The sequence below is a fragment of the Pelodiscus sinensis genome, chromosome 12 (genome assembly GCF_052426305.1).
Source record: "Pelodiscus sinensis isolate ZL-2025 chromosome 12, ASM5242630v1, whole genome shotgun sequence".
Classification (NCBI taxonomy): domain Eukaryota; kingdom Metazoa; phylum Chordata; order Testudines; family Trionychidae; genus Pelodiscus; species Pelodiscus sinensis.
The window spans coordinates 40,700,031-40,719,093 of record NC_143063.1 but is presented as its reverse complement, the minus strand read 5'-3'; the positions used below and the strand labels follow the sequence as shown (position 1 = coordinate 40,719,093).

General features: G+C 41.3%; 1 protein-coding gene across 8 annotated transcripts in view; it reads right to left on the bottom strand.

The window, feature by feature from the left end:
• Positions 1-19,063, bottom strand: part of CMIP (c-Maf inducing protein) — a 198,556-nt gene that overhangs the window by 129,096 nt on the left and 50,397 nt on the right. The window contains exon 1 of one of the 8 annotated variants that reach the window (XM_025184433.3): positions 3,186-3,829. The exons of the other annotated variants lie outside the window; for them this stretch is intronic. Coding sequence (XP_025040218.1) covers positions 3,186-3,209 — 24 coding nt within the window. The 5' untranslated portion in view covers positions 3,210-3,829. Of the gene's footprint in view, positions 1-3,185; positions 3,830-19,063 lie in introns of those variants that run through there. 8 annotated transcript variants of the gene reach the window in all.

The window sequence follows — 19,063 nt, the reverse complement described above, 5'->3', positions numbered from 1 at the left end:
GCAATAGCTAATATTTTTGGCTGCCAAGCAAATTTTTATCAAGTGGCAGAATAAAAACTTCTCCTCAGAACCAACAGAGCTCTGTGTTTTGAAAGGGCAGCCAATGGAATAAACGTAAGCGACCTCAAACAATGTTAACAGTCAATCTAATTCAATGCAATCATGTCATAAATTGTACTGGTGTCAGGTTCTGATTAAGCACAGGATACCACGCCCTTGAAACACAGAAGATGAATGTTCTGAATAACACAATACACTGCAGGTACTGTGCCAGTTATGCCAATTCTCTTACACAGAAAGAGTAAGGAGGAAATTGCAATGTGGTGTGCCATACAGTAGCTCTGATGCGCAAAGAGAGAAACACATCCCATAATGTGTGGGGGCATCTTTTCTATCCCCAATCTGAAAGTGCTTTGATACAGACATGATTCACAAGCTGTGTAAAGTAACAGATGGTTGTCAATGGAGAAAAGGAAAGCAAGGGCAACTAGATTAGAAATTGATTTGTCTATCCTACTTAATTTCTGCATGCTAAAATCTTGTAACACAGCAATACTAGGTCCCTTGTGTTGTTCTTTGTCAGAAAGAAACTGGCAATAACTAACAAGCTCCTAGAACAATCACAATAGGCACTGATTGCCAGCAATTGGCAGAATGAGGACAAGAGCCAAGGAATGAATGGGAATTGCATCTGAAAGCTCCACTGACTCTTAAAGATTGTCCTAATAAGCAAAGTATCAGCTGCAGGAAGCTTGCACTGCTGCTGTTCGTGCAGTTCCCGTTCTGTGGGTAAGCTGAAAACTAACTCTTGGGGCTAACAAACGGGCACTTTTCACTAAAATGAAGATTGATAAATTTGCATTACCGCTGCATATAAAAATCACCAATCACTGTCAAAAGGGCAGGCTGACTTCTAGGGAAAGAAAGGATCAGCTTAAATCATCCTAAAACAGTGCTGTAGCTGTAGAAAATTTTTTCCGTTTTCATCAAAACAAAGGCGTATCTACTGGCATGGTGTGATTATTTGCCCTCGTTACACGTATTTGCCCTTGTTACACGCATGTGATCAAAGAGGCAGAGTCTGCATTCCAGTGGTCACTTCCCAAGGAGAGGAACTACAGATCAGCACCAAGAATTCTGTCACGTTACATACCAGTCTGTGCCCTGCCACCCTCCCACTCCCTGCTGTAGAGACTAATTTTTTCAGCACTGTGTGAGAAAGTACAACCAAACAATTGACACAAGTAGTTAGAGAAATTAAAAATCAGTACAATTATTTCTAAGTATTGTGTCCAAATTTGGGATGAGGCGTAAATGACAAACAAGATACCAAAAAAAACCCCCAAAGTTGAACTTTTATTACATTCCAAGTTATTTTCCAGTAAATGTTACAACTTAAAGTAGGAGGCAAATCTAGGAATGAACTTGCAATCTACGTCATTTCCCTGACCTATCTATTGCTTTACCAAAATATTTTACATACCGACACAAGCTTCCTGTAACTTTAACCACTGAATGATAAAGCATAGCTACACTTTAACAGATCCTCTAGCTAAGCGCATTATTGCACAAGCCACTGCATATGACACCCAAAACCAAATCCCAAACAGTCTTCTACCTTTTCTAGCTCTACTTTTCTATGTCTAAAAATACACTTGTATGTACCAGACAGAGTGTTCCACGTGCCTTTTTCTGAAAGGTGCAAATAATCCTATTGCTTTTTGCAATGGAAATGCAATGTAGTTTCCCCCCCATTCTAAGTCCAAATCCTGCAGTCCTTTTTCAGCATTCTCTCAGTATTCTCTCAAGAAATGAGTTGTGCCCACGAAAGCTCACGATACCATCTACATGTTTTGTTAGTCTTTAAGGTGCTGCAAGACTATTGGTTGTTTAAGTTTTTCCAGGTACAGACTAACTCGGCTACCCCTCTGAAGCTTCTCTCCCTGTAGTTTGTCTAAAAATAGTTGGGTGGTACAAGTCCACTTCCTAGCAGTCATCTCTCAAAAAACAATATAATGTTTGGTCCTGACACCCATGCTAACAGTCCCAGTGCAAAGGACTGACTGGCACTGATTCTCTTAGGTGGTCCTTCCACAGTGGCAGAGCAGGGATTTCTGTCACTCTGTCTTTGCTATACAGAGATGATGTCACCTGATTCAAGGCTGTCAGCTAGTACTTTCATCAGCAGTCATTTTACCCTAAAAAGCATTCCAGTCATACTATGTATAACCAAAGTGTTCAGGCTCCATCTCCAATGCAGCAGCCAACACTAGCTTTGAAATGGAAACTAAACCTTGTATTTATCGCATAGTGCAGGGAAGTACAGCCTTCCTTGATTCTGCAGGGAAACTCAGTGCAGGAGAGGTAGGCCATTCAATTCAGCTCAGCATTTGGTCTCTCCTGTCCTCACACCTTTACACAGGTGTAATTCTGTGGAAGGGCTAGTATACTTGCAAAGCACTCGAATTGCTCACTGGAGTTAAGATTGAAATGACCAGCCTCATCTCAGGATGCAAGTGAGAAATGCAGTATCTCTAGGAAGCAGCTATGGCTTTGGCACAGTATGTGGCTTCTCCTCTTCCCCCCTCCAAATCCTACAGAAAGAGCTACACCAAGCACATTAACGGACATAAAACTGGGAGCCACCTGCTCTATAACATTGATAAATTATCCCTCTTTTTAAAAATTGGCTTTAAAACCAACAGCACAAGAAATGGGGGGAATCTATATTTATAGATAACAATTGAAGAAAAAAAGTAGCTCATATATCCCTAGAAATGTAGCCATGTTAGTCTGGTGTAGCTGAAGCAAAATACAGGACTATTAGTCTGTTAGTCTTTAAGTGCTACATAGTCCTGTATTTTGCTTCATATATCCCTGAGAGTTCTTCTGGAAACGACTCACTTCAACAAGTGAAACTGTTACTTGAAAAACACCTCTAGGCATCACTCACAACAAACATCTTTATTGGGGTGCCTCTGAGTTTTAATATATAGAACAATCACATCTCACAGACTCCCAGTCCAATGAATAGTTAGAAAGATGCACAGATGGTGATTAGACTTTTTCAGTGTGCAAAGGATTAAACAGGATTAACTCATTTCATATTACAATGATCTTGTCAACAAAGAAACAAAGATTACACAAATGCTAGATTTCTCTTCCTCTATCTAAAATATACTTACTTTCATGCAATCCAATAGGTACATCTGCTAGCATTTATATGGAAAACAAAAAATATTTTGCAGTCCTTGCAAAATGTGGGTTACCAGCACATCATCATGTGTGTGACCACGCTGTACTTAGGCATCTTGTGGAGACACAAGGCAGCAGTCTGAAAATGAGAGTCAAGATAAGCCTGCTTTAAAGAGCCCAAACATCAATAACTCCACAGAGCTTTACAATAGCTGAATTGTTTCTGCACCCTGAAGTCAGCAGCATGTAGTTCTCCTTGTGCAATCACAGGGAGTTGCCTCCAGTGTCAGCAGGTTAGTCATTTCAGCAGCGGCAAAAGTGTTACTTTGTTTTCAGCGAAGAGGGTAATTTTTCAGGGACAGAAGGGAAGCAGGCATGGAGGAGTTACACTCTGACCAGTCATTGAGCCAGAGGCCAGCTGGCCAAGAGGGAGTTACTGGGATTACTCAGCAGTAGAGAAGTTAGCAGGAGCAAGGAGAACACAACCCTGACGTGGTTAACTGGTACAAGTGACAGATTTTCATTTAGGGAAAATGATGCATCATCCAAAACCAGTGTGCATTAATGCAAATCTTCCATATTCACTGCAGTGTATCATCCACCCAGATTTCACATTTTTGCTAAAGTGGATCCACAATAACCAAAGGCAAGGAAGTCTAGCAGCAAAAGCAGTAAGGACAAGCAGCTGAGCCTACACTGGGGAGGTGGAGAGCAGCACCTGTTACGGGCATTTCGGCATTTCAGTGCAAATCTTAACTACACCCTATGTAGCATAGTTAAGACTTGCACTGAGATGCCCATAAGCACTTGAGCACCATCAAATTCAAGCCATCGTTAACCTATATTACAAACATCTCCACTATTCCCAGTCTATCAGAGCAAGGAAAATAAAAGTCAAAATATCAGAGCTGTTAGAGGCAGACAACTGTACTAGGGACCAGTTGCTGAGGGACAAGAATCATTCATAAACGTAGCTCTTTCAATACAGGGTCCCAAAAGTGTAGTCTCTCTATATTTACCCAGTTTCATTATCTAGCACGGATAACAGAATGTTTGCTTTGGATTTTAAACAAGTACAAAGTACCACAACTAGAAACACTGGAGTTTAGTTTTTTTAAATTTTAAAGAAAAAGATTCACACTGAAATGGCTTAAGCTAAGAGAAGCAAAATCAGGGAGAAGCTTAGTTAAGATTCTTGGGGTTCAGTTTTCCTGCTGCATGATACAATTAAATTCCACAGGCTTCCAGGGGAAAGACCCTTTCCTGCTAAGGCCTGTAATCCTAGAAACACATTTTTTGGACACTTTTATTGTGAAATGCCATAGTCTCTAGTGTTCTGCAGCTGAGTGGAGGGAAACTATCCAAAGGTCAGCATTACCCAGCACAAATAAACAGAGAAAGACAAGACCATGCCAGTGGAAGAAGAGACATGTATTAGGGTTCCCTCTTGTACGTGGCAGTTCTCTCTATTATAATTGATTGCCGCATGATAAGAAATGGTCCTATATGTCTGACTTTAGTGCAGACAAGAGTAAATGTACGGCCCTGGGGGTTCTGTCTCCTCAAACTGTTGTGGACTGGGAGGTTTTATTGTTGTCATCAACTCTGGCAAAATGTTAACTGTGCTGCTCTGTGCAAAAGATAAGCAGGTTCAAATTCCATCTGTTAAAAATCCCAATAGGAACTACAAGGCATAGATAAACAGGTCGATTGGTCCTCTATAGTAACACAAAGTAGAAGAACAGGAAACAAAGGACTTCAGATTCTCATGCCTGCAATTATCTAAGAACTGCATCTCTATTCCTTGTGTTAACTTGGTCAGGAATCTGCTGATCCCATTAGCCCAAAAGAGAGAGTACATATATACACAGAGGAAATTCTGATTCAATATGGCAAATGGGTAGTTCACAGGGTTAGCACCTAGATAACCAATTCTGCATTCTTAAATAGAAAATAAAAAACAAACTAAAAAAAGATGAATTGACCATTAAAAGCACAGGACAGGGTATCAGGAAATCTACTGCAGACTTGCTATGTGACCACGTCACCAAAGCTCAATATTTTTAAAAGATTCCATTTCATTTCCAGTATGTGAAGTTTTTGGTGTCACATTTGGGACATCTGGATCCTGATTTCTGGGGATGCTAAATATTTGCAGCTGCCACTGATCTCTTTATAAATTGCACGTACTCAGCACCACTGAAAAACAGATCTCAAATGGGGCACCCAACGATTGAACACCTCAAATGAATAGTCACTTTTGCAGATATGCTTCTTAATCTCTGTCTCAGTTTCTCCACAAATTAAATGAGGCTACTAACGTTTAGCTTCAAGTGTCACTGTAAGATTTAAATATTAAATATTTGTAATATGTTGGATGGAAAGTATTCAAACAACTTATTTAAGAGCTGTACTTTAGGCCAAAGACAACTGCAAATTGTAAAAAGAAAAAAAAACTACAATGATGTATTTTTGCACATATCATTTGATTTTTTCCCCCTTTTCCTTTCATTTGATGTTCTGGTACCCCCTTTCAAGATGATGACAGCTGTCAGCGGTAACAGTGAAAGAATTTGAAGTACAAGAACATTTATATCATGAGTTATAATGTTAGATCTCAGCAAGCAATTTTCTATCCTACTCACATAGGCTGCATAAGCATATATCCATATACACACACAAAGGACTTTGAAAGAGAAGTCAATCTTTTGACATTTGTTACTAATCATAAAAGCATAGCTCACTCTTAGTCAAATATTATCAGACATGACTAGAGGTTCAAATACTACTTGTGCTATTTAAGCAGCACACATAGTAAAGTGATGACAATCTCCACACAACTGTATCTTCTGTATTGATAACAAATGTTGTCATACTGAAGAGCAAGTGAGCCCCTAAAATCAGGGCACATGTAAGCCAATATTCATTCTATAACATTGCACTTTTGTTAGTTGACAACAAATGAGGCTTTGACCCTAAATGAAGCTGGGGAGTTAGCAACATCAGACCAGTTTGTTTCTCAAAAGTACCTTTAAAAACATTTTGTTTCTTAAAATACACCCGGTACCAATTCATTTTACATTGAAAGGGGAAAAAATAAATTTGGCTTTGAGTTTCCAAGTTACTGACAAAGATCTCATGATGATTTGCTGTATATACTGAATATCAAGGTACTCAGCCTTACATATCACTAGAAGTCACAAAAACTCAGCCTGAGCTTAGTGCAATACACCTCTGCATTGGCTGGAAAATTAGGTAGCAACTATATTTCTGGCCACAGCTGCTAACAACAAACTGCAGTTACCAAATCTACCAAAAATTCACATCACTGCTGGCTCGTGCGACACCAGAGGACAAAGTACACGTCTCCTCCTCCAGTACTATAGCTTTTGACTCCTTGCTTGCTGCTTGGCAGTTTGTGAAGAACTACATTCACAGCCTGTAAAAATGACAAAGTGGTCTGAAGGATTTCTGCAGTCCCAGGACAGCCTATTTTTCTGCAACTCTAGAGTCGTAGTCACATCATGCTGTGATTCTTGGTAAATGCTCTCCATTAAACACAGCTGTTTGAACAGAGAGCATGTCAATGAGCTGGCAGTCCTAATAACATACTGTGGGGAAAATAATGCCAGGACTGGGAAGAACAGGATAGAAGTCTGAAATATTTTTAAAGCCATGTTATATGCTCCGGCCATCACATTCAGTTACTGAATAGTTTATGTATATCACTGGCTCCCCCTAGACACTTCAAGACCATTTCTTTTTTCGCCAACAGATACAACAGAAAATAAAATGTCAGAGCCACAGAAACCAGAACAGTAATAACTAAAAGCTTAAAAGTGGAATGCAGAGACTCTCTCATCTTTAATCTATTAAAGAGTACGCAGATTAACACTAGACTGTGTAACAAAATTCTATATATAAGCAATGCCACCTAACCGTGGTTGTATGTGTCTCACACCTGCCTTGAATGGTTAAAAACTTGAGACAAAGCACAGAGAGAAAATAAAATGGATCAAAAGAAATGTGCTGAGCTGAAGAAACTATTATTGCCCTGAATACATGCATTCACTGGGACTATGTCTACACTGCACTCTTTTGTCAGCAGAGACAATGCAAATGAAGCGCTCATTAGCATTTGTTGCGCTGTCATTTGCATATTCTCTGCCGATGCTTTTGGCAGAAGAGTTTTTTTGCGCAAAAACAAGCAGTGCAGACGGACCATTTTATGCACAAAAAAAAACCCTTTTGCGCAAGATACCTCCTTTTTTGAGACATAAGGTATCTTGCGCAAAAGGGGTTTTTTGCGCAAAATGATTCCATCTACACTGCTTGTTTTTGCGCAAAAACCTCTTCTGCCAAAAGCATCGGCAGAGAATATGCAAATGAGAGCTTCATTTTCATTGTCTCTGCCACCAAAGAGTGCAGTGTAGAGGTAGCCTGGGAGATCAATTACACAGGTTGTTGCTTCCAGCAACATAGAATTTATTCAAGCTGTTTTTAACCCTTCGCTCACCCACAGCAGATGGTTACAAGTCCTTCGCCCCATCCCAAGAAAATGGAAAGCTTTGTTTTGTGCTAACAGGAGCAGGAAGGGAGATATGTGATATGGAAAAAAAATCAACTCTTCTGTTCATATTTCAATGGAAGTGTTTTCCCAGCAGCTGAGAAGAGAGGAATGAGACTCCTGTATGTATGCACTACTACAATGCTAAAAATGTCTGAACTGTCTGATTCTTTGTCTAAATGGACTCACAGAAATGGATCCATTCTGGTTAAGTATGACCCTTCAGAACCTAATTTGCCCATCTGTAGTAATTCAGAACTTCCGTCCATTCCTTTGATTTTCCATCCATCAAATGAACCCTACATCCAGCACAATGGTAGTTCCCAGCAGCAGAACTTGGCACAAAAGTAAAAAATACAGATGCCCATTTCTCAGCTCAGTGAAAAAAGGGATTATTAAACAGAAAGATTACTATCTTTATCTAGATGCTACTGTGTACAACAAGGCTGAGCAAAATATGGTCCTGGGGCCAGATCTAGCCCGTCAAGCCACCAGAACTGGCCTGCAGACCACCCTGCCAGGACCCTCATGCACGCAGCTGATGCAGTTTAAAGCACAGTTAATGCAGCTCTCTGTTCTGCAGGGAGGGAGAAGCTTCATGTGACCTCCCGGCCCTTACCCCAATCCTCAGCTCCTATAGGCTGAAAACAACTGGCCAATAAGAATTGGCCCCATCCAATCTCTCAGCTCCTATTGGCTGGAAACAACCAGTCAATAGGAGCTGAGAGATTGGCCTGTGGCATGGGGGCAGCACAAGCCACTTTCCCTTCCCAGAGCTGAGAGCCATGTGAAGTTTAAAGTGATCTGGCGCTTCAGCAGGCAGGGTGCCCAGCCTGCCTTGGGGGTGCTGCAGGTCTGCTGGTGTAGATAAGCCTGCCTCTGTCACCTCTGCCCCTCTCGCATCCCCATTCCCTTCCTCAGGTCACCATCCAAATCCTCTGCACCCGCATGCCCTCGGTCACAACTCCCTCCCAGATCCTGTCTCGCTCCTCTACTCCTCCCCCAGCCAGAATCCTCTTCTGCACCCATACTCCTTCCCTGACTCTACACTCCAATCCCCTGATCCAGGTCTCAACCCCCTCCTTCACCCAAATTCTCTCTCAGACCTCACACTGTCTCCTGCACTCCAGTCCCTTACCCCATGTGCCCTTCTGCACCCAACCTTCACCTTAGACCCCACATCTTCTCCACAGAAAAGTGTGGCCTTTGACTGCTTTCCAAAAATCTTGGGAGTACCCCCCCACACCAAAAAATTATTGCCCACCCCTGATATAAGGCATGAGATCTGTAAATATTTGCTGGATACGTCTGTTTCTTAAAGCGGATATTAACCACGGGCTTTTGGACAATGGTACTATACCTATGAACTTTGAGAAAAGGTAACTATTCTGGATATGAATTTACATCTACAGACTAAGACCTGATCTTAAAAGCCCAAAAGGGCATAACAGGGACTGAGGGCTTCTGTGGTCTAGCTCACATAAGCGTCTAGGCCACATATGACAGGATGCAAGGTTAAGCACTAGATCCATCACACTGGAGGGAATTAAGGCTCATACCCACTCCCCATGGTCAAGAATGAAGTATAACTCCCCATGGTCAAGAATGAAGTATAAAGTAAAGAGTAAGGACTTAAATGGGAAGCTTCATTAAAGTGAATGGGAATATGATTCTTTACATCAGCCGTGGATCTGGCCCACCGTCTCAGGAACAATGTGCAGAATGTTATAGTACACCAGTGATATATTTAGTACTGCATTCCCCTTTAAACTTCATTCCTGCAACAAAGAAGTAGTAGTTCAGTGCTGATGCGGCAACACACATTCATACAGGATCGTTTTTGCTAGTACTCTGTCCTGATCAGCTTTTGTTTGTTTGTTTTAAGCTCTATATTAGAGTTGATGAGAAAACAAGAACAGAGGATTTTTTTTCCCCCCGAATTTTCCTGAAATTTCAAAATACAAGCCATTTTGACCAGCTCTACTCTGCTTAGGGTTACAAGATCAAGAGGCGCACCGTCTCTGACAACATTCTATCCAAGAAAGCAACCTGGACAGAGATTTAAATATACGGTGGTTACAACTGGTTTGAAAATTCTCATTAAGATAAATTTTTGATCTCTCCACAAAAATAGCCCCTACATCACAAGTTTTCACGGCAGCAATTAAAGTACCTTAAAGCACTGGGTAAGACAATGCTCCTCCTACAAAGATAATAATAGATTACTAAACTTAAAATGCATCTCTGGAGAGAGAGTTGTAAAAAACAGGACGGGGGATTATTTGGAAAGCACATAGATATCATTTATGGATTATACTGATGGGTCTGGGATCAATTATGAAAATATGTTGTTACACAATATTTGTTGGAAGTATTGTTACATTAAGCAACAGCTACCTAGACTTGTTACCACATGGCATTTTGATTAAAAAGCTAATGTGATATAAAATTAATATGGCACACACTAAATAAATCAATTAAAAGCTGGCTGAAGTTGAAACTAGACAAAAATCAGACTGAAAATAAGGTGTAGATTTTTAACAATGAACAAATTAACCATTGAAACAATTCACTAAGTGTCATGGTGACTCTCCATCACCAGCAGTTTTCAAATCTAGACTGGAATTATTTTCAGGGAAGTATTATGGCCTTTGTTACACGGGGAAAAGACTAGATGATTTAGCATTGTAATTTAGGGAAATAAGCATTCTGCTTCAAGTCATGGATTTTTACCCATGTCTTTTGGGTAAAGGAAGGTTGCACATTTTGTTGCAGTTAGGTTTTATTACTTGGATCACTTTAGGTTTTAATTTATAACTGGGCTGCGAGTGTGTTAGTAATGATTATATTTTGCTAAATCTCGCTTGCTATATTACTCTTATAGGAGAAGCAAGGTTGGTTAAGGCACAAGTAAAGACTTAAGTGTCAACTTCTGGGAATCCAAGGGCCTGGGTTCTTTTTGTTTTTTTCTGCCTCATGGGAAACTACACATTTGTTATTGACTATTAATGCAACACAGACTAAGACTCATGTTTACCATAAAAATAGAGCTGAACCTAGAATTAAAAACCTATGATGGATACTGAACTTTTAGGTTAGCCAAATCAAGGGACCAGTTTCTCATCTTACTTGGATTAGTTTTATACTAGTGAAACCTCACTAATTACAACCTGATTTACACCAGCGAGAGGAGAATCAGCGTGAAATCCCTTACAGAGTAATTCACCCAAAATTAATGGAGAAGAGGAAATGTAGCTTTTTCTCCAGAACTTTTCTTTGATAGAGAGGTCCATGGTGGGTAGCAGCATCTGGTAATATACTTAATGTGAACATTTAAGACTACTGTCAGTAACGAATGCCAGTTGGTCTTAAGTATTATGTCACGTATTTTAGGATGAACACACTACAAGTGGCTGTGTGATTCGGACTACAGAGGTGAGTGAACTCAGAGTTCCCTCCTGTAAGCCTGAGATTAGAGCACTGGTCCTTTGCTTCATCTAAGGCAGGAGTGGGGAAACTAAGGCCTGGGGGCTGGATGCAGCCCCTAGCTTGCCTAGATCCAGCTCCCACACTGTCACTCCGCAGGGCTGGAGCACACAAAATCTACAAAGCTGGGGCCCCTAGGTTCTGGTGTGCAAGAGGAATGGGGAAGTGTCTCCTCAGTTGGGGGCTATGTCAGTGAGGGTTTTTTGTTTCTGTTGCTGGTTTTGTGGTTGTTGGTTTTTTTGGCGCTTCACTTGTGTGCTGTCCCCAACTGCTTTTTCTGTGGGTCAGTGGCCCCTGACCCAAAAAAGGTTCCCCACACCTGATCTCAGGGTATGTCTACACTATCAAGTTTCAGGAACAAAAAACTTATTTCAACACCCAAAAGTCGACCAAAAAAATTACTAGAGGGTGTTCACATTTGTCCCTGCAGTCAACAGATCATGTCCACACTGGAAGGCATCATCATGGACAGTGTGGGCATGTATCCTATACTGCTGTGTTGTGGAAAGGCAGAACTAATCTCTGTGCATCTTGTGATTCCCCCTCAGCCTCTTCAGTTGCCAAAAGCAGCATCAGGAGTAGCTCTGTGAGCTCTCTGTGCTAAGGAATGTCAAAGCAGCATAACATCTTCCCTCTTCCCACAGCAGCAGTCAGCCTGCCGCTGTGTGCTTAGTGCAGGGAAGAACAGGAGCAGTAAATATTTGCTCTTTGTTTCTTCTCTAAACAGGGCAGCTCACTCAGCTGACAAACTTCCCAGAGCTTTGAAAGAGGAGGGGCACATGCCTGCAGGGCAGCACAGATCAAAACTAAGCAAAGCCAGGCCAGGCATTGTAGGATACTGGTGTAAACCAGTTCTGTCAACAAAACAACAGAGTCTACACTGGCTCTTTGTAAACAATAAAGTGAGGGCAAAAGAAAAGTCTCTCAAAGAGGGGGAAGGGAGTTTTTTGTCGGTGAAACAGGGTGGTGTTCCAGACGAAAGTCCGATTGCAGTGTGTACGCTCTCACTGTTTTGTTGCCAAAAGGCAGGTTTTGATGACAAAGCTTTATAGTGGAGACAAAGCCTAATGCTTTGCCTCAGTAGATAATATGAACTTTCTCTGTGACACAGGGTCACAGTCTCAACTTCCCATGCTGTTTCCTCAACAATTTAAGAGATGACAAAATGGTACACTTCAACATCAGCAACTTAATCTTCTACAAATTGCACTATAGCTATTTTCATATAAATTAGCAAAACAGAAAGAAAATAAAATTAAAATGCAGCACACCTTACTGACTGTATAGTTTTAAAGATCTCAGAGAATATATGCATTTTAATTTGTCTTCTTTATCAGTATGCAATTTAAGAGTCCTGCCTAGATGCAGCATGCTTGTTGTTACAGTGACTTATCAATGTTAAGTGTTTTATTGCCCTGTATGTCACATGGGTTACTGGCCGAACAAACAAAAAATCAAGGAGTAATTTCACCATATCAAAAGAAACCCTCGGTTTAGTTTTTCACCCTGAGTCAGATTGTCTGAGTTCACGTTCTAAAAGAATTTATGAGTCTAGAAATTCACAATAATAAAACTAAGATTATCACAGAACTATAGTTAATCTATAATCTTACAGGAACATTGTAGCACACAGACTCATATCTATAGTTTAGCTCATTAAGTTGATGCAAACACTGCCTACAAACACTGAAATATGTAAAACATCACCATTGCTGCATTGTATAAGACTTAAATTTACTGTGTCAATTTTATATATATATATGTTTTTAAAAGCTGTTTCTAAAGGGAATTTGGCACTTGAAAAAATGAGGTAACTGAGTACGTTAAGAGACATGAAGCTATGTCCTCTGCTGATGTAAACTGAGACAGCACTACTACAGTCAGATGGAGTGCTGCCAATCTCCACCAGCTGAGAATCTGGCCCTGAAGTTTTCTATTTATCCCACTGAACAGGTACAGCAGGACAGCAGCTGTAGAAAATTTGCTCCACATTAACATACCACTGTGTGTATATTTTATGAGTGGATGTATTTTAATGGATAAAGTTTGGCATAGATGTTTATTCTTTTGCACAGTACTTTACATGCAAAGGTAAGCTACACTAACAGTAATACATGACAGTTCGGGGAAGGATTTCATTTATTTTTCCCAGAAGTGTGCCAGACTGACTAAAGGCGTAACACTCCTTTTTACAGTGGTTATACTCCATTTTAAAAGATGGTCAAGATTAGGTTCTCTTTAATACAGATCCAGGAAAGTCTACACACATACTGTGCGCTTGCTTTACAAACAGACACATAGGAACCAGATTCTCCAAACTGGTCTACACCCTGCAGTTTAATACCAGGAAGCTTTGAAAATCTGGCCATTTCATATAAGTACCTAGATGGCAGTAGTTGAACTGTTCAACTTTTTTGATAATCTGGCACACCGCTATGCAGTTATGAATACTAAAATTGCGAACTCACCACTCAGTCACATACCTCGGTTAGAACCAGAAATATGCAATCAAGAAGCAGTAGAAACAAACAAGTTCCTCTCCCCCGCCCTTTCTGTGCTGGTTTTATTTAAATTAAAATGGTGGGAAAGCAATGTTTGTCTTCTGCATAGCAAAGTTTCAAAGATGTATTAAGTCAGTTTTAAGTTGTAAACTTTGGAAAGATCAGCCATAATGCTTTGTACAAAGTTGCAAATAGTTCTGAGCTACAAACGACCTCCATTTCTGAGGTGTTGGTAACTCTGGGGTCCACTATAGATGCATTTGACTTTCACTAGGGAATAATTACACTACAGTTCACTGACTGTTCTGTATATTCTGTGGCCCCCATAACACAACTGCTAAAAGGAAACTATTCATTGTTTAGTTCAGGGCAAAAAGAATCCTAATCTCAGCCTCATTCTTATACTATTTAAATATGTTGAGCACTGATTAAAAATTCCCTAATTCTACCCCAAAAAAACAAAACCAAAAACCCCTAGATGTTTTCACTTTAGAGGATCTTTAAAAGAAGTGGGGGAATGAGGATATTCCACGCTATGAAGAGTCAGGAGCCTATTATACCTCTCAACTTTACTTAGGGTTAAATGATGAAAAGTCATTCATAGCTGAAAACACAGTACCCATATAAAATTGTCATCATAAAGAGGCTTTGTAAAGTAGGCAGTTGTATTCATATCTGGTCAGGCCTGTCTGTGAAAGAATTTCAAGCAGCATGCCCTATTTCTGTTTTATCCTTTCCAAACCCAACAACAGCTGAGAACACACAACCTGAGCTACTCAAGTGACAAAGACGAATAAACTCTGTCCAAGTATCTCTGAGTTTGTCATCACAAGTTCAAGCCTTGAACACTAGGACACAAAGATACAAAACACCATTTAAAGCTGCAATAAAAGCAGGTCATTGTGAAAGTAAAAACTCCATTTTCCATACTTTTCTCACTTATACTCACTTATACTCAAGTCTATCCATACGGATATAGAAACCATGTTAAAGTACAAACTACCATGGTTTTCGCATAATGTAGTGTCCTAGTGGGGGACTGGGATATTTCTGAAACAACTATATTCACGGAAATCACACTGTCAGATTGCAGTTCTCAAATTCTTCCACAGCATTGTCCACATCTTCGTAACAGAAAAATGTTCTTGAGAACACTTACCTCACATTCAGTGTTGAACTATTATCTCTGCAATGGAAGATCAAACAACCACCAGCAATTATTTCCAATGGGAAAGTATTTTTTTAATTTTTTTTTAAGAAAAGTTAGGTTCTTAAAACAGTGGTCCTGAGTGTCCTGAAGCACCCTTTGACCTTACCGGGATCTGCTACTTGCTTGGCACTTTTGAAAACCAGGCTACTTATTTAGACATGAAGTTACAGATTTAGAAGCCTACCTTCAAGGCTCCTGATGGTTTTTAAATTTGGCAAAAGAGGAAAACCGGCATTAGCAATCATAGACCAATAGCCAGGGTATCACATTTGCCACACATCATGAGAACATTTAAAGCATGCTTGGACTCAGAATTTCTTGAATTGTCGGTTTGCATCTTCATCTTCACATTATTTAATGGAGCTTCCTGAATTTGTGTGTGTAATTGTTCCCTGCCTGCCCTTCACTGAACTTAAAAACATAAAATCAGCACGTCTACAAACAGATTAGGTTTGCATTGGACACGGTTATATTAATTAAAAATGAATACAATTAATTCTGACATCTTTAAAGGAAGAAAATTCTAATATATGGGAAGAAGGGAATCGTTAATCAGATTAAGAGCTAATAGTTGTGTGTGCCCTTATTTGAAGACTCTTTGTATTGCTGCTACTACACTATAGGTTTCTCAGGCTATGTCTGCACTGCACTGCACATGTATTTCAGAATAAACTATTCTGGAAGAAAGAATCTAATAGCTTATTTCAAAATAGCAAATCTACACTACAGGGAAGCAGTAGTGGCAATCAGTCCGAAACAGGCTCCCCTAATGTGGACACGCTCCCTCGATTTAGAGCCCCAGGAAGCACTGGGGAGTAATTACTTTGAATGGCCTAGGGGAGGAGCTATTTCAAACTAGCATCAATGGAGCATCCACACTACTGCTATTCCAAAATAGCTATTTCAGAAGAGGCATTATTCCTCGTGTAATGAGGTTTACAAACGCAGAAAGAAGCCACCTGTTGTTTCAAAATAACAGGCTAGCTGTGTAGATGCTCGCATAGTTATTCCGACTTTATTCTGAAAGAACAACAGACTTTATTCTGAAAGAATGCTGCTATGCAGACGTACCTTAATAGAGGATGAAATATTTCATTCATTTTACCTATTACACCCGTACACTGGAGCCCTTACTCAAAATTACACTTAATAGTAAATCCAATTATTTAAATTTATATTGAAGCTATATCAATTAAGAGTTACAGAATTGTTAAAAATAAATTTTATCAATCTTCTATCATTGACTTCTGTTAGCAAATGCCACTTTCCATTTTTGTCGACTAGCTAAGTTTTATGAAATCCCTCTATTATTCCAGTAATCCTTTATACCTCTTAGCCTTCAGGCTCATAAGGGCCTAATAAATATTTCTAGCCATTCATGCATTTTTGTGAGTACAGTCATTGAGCCTGTGTTTGAAAATATGGCCCCAAATGATTTAAGTTAAAAAATGCTGACACAAAAAAGCCAACAAGATTTTCTCTTTCAAAGCTCAAAATCCAATTAGCTACAATACCATTGTAAGAGCAAAACTAATGATTTTTTTAAATATACAGATCCCATAACATTAACGCCTCTGTTTATTATGATTAATAACAAACATCCTCTCTGCATAAATCAAACATTGCTATATCCCATGGAAGTAGTTTCTAGATGAAAAGATGTGACAAACAAGAAATGACATTTTCAGAACTCTAAGCTAGTGCTTAATCATATGGTCTATAGCTCCTACAGTATTGTATATCAAATATTTGAAAGATAATGTAAGCTGTGTAACTGAAAGAAATGGTAAATGGCTTTTCTCCTTTATGCATCATGAAATCTACACTTCAGAAACACCATGTGGATTGTAAATCTATAATATGAAGAAGTGAAAGGATGAAATGGCCAGATAACCTAGTTACATATATATCAAATCACAGGCCAATGGCTTCAATGAATCAGCCCAAATAGGAAAAGTACAAGATACTAGGGATGTGAACAAGTAGTCAAGTAGACAATTAACCAGTAAACCTAGGTGTGACGGGCTGGGACCCGCCTACCCCCCCGAAGCGGGTCCACCCCGCACCGACCCCGCAATCGCCCTCTCGCTCCTGGGGACAGCGCGGCAGGAATTGACCGCTTGCAGGTGGTGTAGCGCCGCCGCTCGTCAGCGGGGCAGCGGGACAGTGGGTGTTGCTAGGCAACGCGCCGCCCCGCATGGGCGGGAAGTAATGGCGGCCGGAAGTGACGGCCGGGCGCGGAGGTGATGTCAGACGCCCGGGGAGGCAGACCAGAGGGGGAATAAAAGACCCCAGTGAGTACACAGGGGAGGGGGAGGGAAGATCTAGAGGAGAAAGGAGCGTAGGACGACTGGAAGGGGGGAGTCAAGCAGGCAGGGTGGAAGCAGCCCAGGGCAGGGCGGAAGCAGCCCAGGGCAGGGCACGGAGCCGGCGCACCAGTGAGTTAAGGGGATATACCCCTCCGGTGGGACAGGTCCGAGAGACCCTGTCCTTAGGGCCCTGGGCTGGGGTCTGGGCGTGAGGGTGTGCCCAGACCCCCCACCCTGCATACCCAAGGCGTAACAAGCCCGAAGAACTGTGGTCAACTATAGACACGTAGTTCGGGAGGACTACAGAAAAGAGGGGGTGCGACGGGGCCCCCACACTAGGCTTATTGATTAATCTTCTCAAATACTCACATTTTCCTCCCACTGCCTCTGTATCAGGTGCTGATGGAGAGCCAGCTTGAAAGCTGCTTCCCCCCAACACTGGCTCCGCAGTGCTGCCTGCCCGCCCCCAATGCTGCTGCCTCTTGCCATGGACAGAGACTGCTATGGCAGCAGCCCCTATCCACGGAGGGGAGGGATCTGAGCTCCCCCCATAAACAGGGGCTACTGCTGGAGCCTGGGCCCACAATGGACAGAGGCTGCTTAGCAGCAGCAGCTCCTGTTCATGGGAGGGGAGGGGTCCGATCTCCCTGCAGACAGAGGTTGGATCAGCCTGTGTCCACACGGAGCTTGGACCTCCTACGAACAGGGTCTGCTGTTGGAGCAGACTCTGTCCGCAGCCAGTCCAGGCTACCACAGACAGAGGCTGCTTCACGGCAGCCTCCCTCGTCCCCTTCCTCCCACAGCAGCCTGTCTGCAAGGAACTCAGACCCCATCGCAGACAGGGGCTGCTGCCACCCTGCGCTGCTGCCTCTGCATTAGAAGCAGCAGCACAGGATGGCAGGCAGCCAGTCCATGAGGGAAACTGGTTTTTAAACTGGCTCCCCTTACAGACCAGCTCCTACTTTGCGCTGCTGCCTCTGTATCAGAGGCAGCATGGGCTGCTGAGTGACAGGAAGCCGCCTAGGGCCAGATTGCACTGGCTGCCAGCCCCACCCCAGATACTATAGAATAGTCGACTAACCACTAAGAATTCATGTGGTTAGTCAACTAATCTATTACCCGCTAGCTAACATCCCTAATGGTTACTAAAATAAGCCCTAATTATTTTATGCACAAGTAGTCCCATTGATGGTCAGTTGCATAGAGTTAAGTTAGTACATGAACCAGTGTAGAACTGGAACCAAGTTTTGCTATTCCTGTTTTTTGCAAGGAAACTATTGCCTTATAGCAAAGCAGTGTTAGGTTGTACCTACAAAACTTCAGTGCTGGATCCACATATGTGAAACACCCTTAAAGCTCATCGCTATTTAATTTCATGCTCTGCCCTAAAATTATATGGAATGGAATGTTTCAGAGAAGAGATCAGGGTTGAATCTGGGCAATGCACGTGGACCGTTTAAACTTTGGTGGGAGAGAGAGAGAGGGAGAAATGGGGAATTGGAACCTCAAGGTGTGTAGGTATGTACATTTGTAAAATGTGCTCAGATGTATACAAAAATCCTCACCTCCATTTGCCTACCATACTATTCAGAGAATCAGTGTTATGGGGACTTTTACAATAAATTGCCCTATGTAACTACAAACAGGCTGCAGGGTTTTATTGCAAACTGATCCTTTTAACACCGTCTATTTTTATTGGCCCATGTATGATTCAGGCTTGCTGTTTTCTTTCTGTCCTTTAGATAAATTATCTCCTGACTCAGTATTGCTCATTACCAGCATACAAATTAGAGCT